The sequence below is a fragment of the Macadamia integrifolia genome, unplaced genomic scaffold (genome assembly GCF_013358625.1).
Source record: "Macadamia integrifolia cultivar HAES 741 unplaced genomic scaffold, SCU_Mint_v3 scaffold2125, whole genome shotgun sequence".
NCBI classification, from domain to species: Eukaryota; Viridiplantae; Streptophyta; class Magnoliopsida; order Proteales; family Proteaceae; genus Macadamia; species Macadamia integrifolia.
The window spans coordinates 38,391-40,874 of record NW_024868527.1 but is presented as its reverse complement, the minus strand read 5'-3'; the positions used below and the strand labels follow the sequence as shown (position 1 = coordinate 40,874).

Genomic DNA, 2,484 nt, shown 5'->3' with positions numbered 1-2,484 from the left:
AAAAAAAAAAAAAAAAAAAAAGAAAATCCAAACTAGTTATACCTATTTGTAAGGGTAAATCTCATAAGTAGGACTACTTCCTTCGTAGGCCTATGCATGAAAGTAATTAGGGAAAGTAAAACCCAGCTGGCTTTGTCAAAGGCTCAAGACCCATGACGGGGGAAAGCAAACCCACCACGCACAGGTCATCTTCTATGCGAAATTCTGAGACGCACTAATATTTATCGACGACGATGGCCGCTAAAGCTCTAATTCCTCTGGTGTTTTCCTGATAGTTTGTCAATTTCTGTAATATTCGTCTCCAAGTCCAATATGTACGCCTCTTCTGCGGTAAGCTTTCTACTCAAAGTCTCGAACACTTTTTCTTGAATTCAATTTGCCAGGGAGTGTTCTAGTTTCAACTGAAATAAGTGTGCTTTCGTATTCTTCGTATCCATATGTTTGCAAAATATTCTCCGGACCCGTTTAAATTGTCAAAGCTTAGAGTCCAATTGCGGTTTTAAGCTAAACTCAGTTGTGAATTTCAGAGAAGCTCGCGAGATTCAGGTCAGAAGGCGGGAATCTCCAAGTCCAGTTAGAGTTTACTTGCAATTCTTGATACCCTCTTCTGATTTTGCGAGATTTCTAAAACCCATCTGAGATTTCCATGGGTACTCTGTTAAGAGCACACAATAAGCTTGGATTGCTACACCCACTTCATGGGTTTGCAGAGAAACGCAATCTTTTATGCTCTTCAGAGGGTCAACACCACTTTAGGTTTGGTTCCAAGAGGTCTCATCGGACATGGTGGAGGAATCCTTGTGTTAGGGCTCGCAGTAGTGCTGTCTTGGAGCTTGTTCCGGAAACCAAAAAAGAGAATCTTGAGGTCGAGCTCCCCATGTATGACCCATCAAAGGGTCTGGTTGTGGACCTTGCAGTCGTTGGGGGTGGTCCTGCAGGACTTGCTGTTGCACAACAGGTCTCTGCAGCAGGCCTCTCCGTTTGTTCAATTGACCCATCTCCAAAATTGATTTGGCCAAACAATTATGGTGTCTGGGTAGACGAGTTTGAAGCCATGGACCTACTTGATTGCCTCGACACAACCTGGTCTGGTGCCGTTGTGTTCTTGGATGAGAAGACACGGAAATATCTGGATAGACCTTACGGTAGAGTAAATAGGAAGTTGCTGAAATGGAAAATGATGCAGAAGTGCATATCAAATGGTGTTAAGTTTCATCAAGCCAAGGTTATTAAGGTTATTCATGAGGAATCAAAATCTCTTTTAATTTGCAATGACGGAGTTACAGTTCAGGCAAATATAGTTCTTGATGCCACCGGGTTCTCGAGGTGCCTTGTGCAATATGATAAGCCCTATAACCCTGGGTACCAAGTGGCTTATGGAATCTTAGCAGAGGTGGAAGAGCACCCCTTTGATGTGGATAAGATGGTTTTCATGGATTGGAGAGATTCACATCTGACCAACAAGGAGGAGTTGAGAGAAAAGAATTGTAAGATCCCCACATTTCTGTATGCAATGCCCTTCTCATCCAAACGGATTTTTCTGGAAGAGACTTCTCTTGTCGCCCGACCTGGAGTTCCAATGGAAGAGATACAGGAAAGGATGGTAGCTAGGTTGAGACACTTAGGTATAAAAGTGAAAAGCATTGAAGAAGATGAGAGATGTGTTATTCCAATGGGAGGCCCTCTTCCCGTGCTCCCTCAGAGAGTCGTAGGAATAGGTGGAACTGCAGGTATGGTGCACCCCTCAACTGGTTATATGGTGGCAAGAACTCTTGCAGCCGCTCCGGTAGTTGCAAACTCGATAGTTCAGTACCTTGGCTCTGAGAGACGGCTTTCAGGGGATGAAATGTCTGCCGAAGTTTGGAAAGATTTGTGGCCCATAGAGAGGAGGAGGCAGAGGGAATTTTTCTGCTTTGGTATGGATGTTCTGCTCAAGCTTGATTTACAAGGCACAAGGAGGTTCTTTGATGCATTTTTTAATCTAGAGCCACATTACTGGCATGGATTCTTGTCATCTCGATTGTTTCTTCCCGAGCTTATATATTTCGGTCTTTCTCTATTTTCTCAAGCCTCCAATACTTCTAGGATAGAGATTATGGCCAAGGGCACAGTTCCTTTGGTAAACATGATTGGCAACTTAATAAAGGATAGGGACTAGAATGTAAGATTTCATTTGACATCTAAATTTACTGTCTGTAACCAGTAAATGTCAATGTAACTACCCAGTTTTTTATGCAATTCATATTTGATCTCCTTAGACATCAATATAAGTTTGCTTGAAATATTTAAGGCAGAATGGACTCAAATACCCAAGATTTCTGCTTATTTATGGTACAGTAGGACATACTATGTAGATTTAGTTCACTTTTTGCTGTACTGATACAAAGAATTAGTAGCTGTAAGACTGTAATTGTTGGATATGTTTCCAAAGGCTGCACTTTTATGCTTTGGGAATTTCATTTTATTTCTCGGATTGACTTGTGA

The 2,484-nt window shown here is 41.9% G+C and overlaps 1 protein-coding gene across 1 annotated transcript; it reads left to right on the top strand.

Moving 5' to 3' along the window:
• The first annotated feature begins 82 nt into the window (after nt 1-82).
• Nucleotides 83-2,265, top strand: LOC122065812 (lycopene beta cyclase, chloroplastic-like). Its single transcript, XM_042629662.1, has 2 exons — nt 83-330; nt 528-2,265. The coding sequence occupies exon 2, from the start codon at nt 647-649 to the stop codon at nt 2,156-2,158; it is 1,512 nt and encodes a 503-aa protein (XP_042485596.1). The 5' UTR covers nt 83-330; nt 528-646; the 3' UTR covers nt 2,159-2,265.
• Nucleotides 2,266-2,484: the final 219 nt, after the last annotated feature.

Bases quoted from the DNA above. Each gene is read 5' to 3' on its own strand.
- LOC122065812 (XM_042629662.1), top strand. From the start codon at position 647: ATGGGTACTCTGTTAAGAGCACACAATAAGCTTGGATTGCTACACCCA.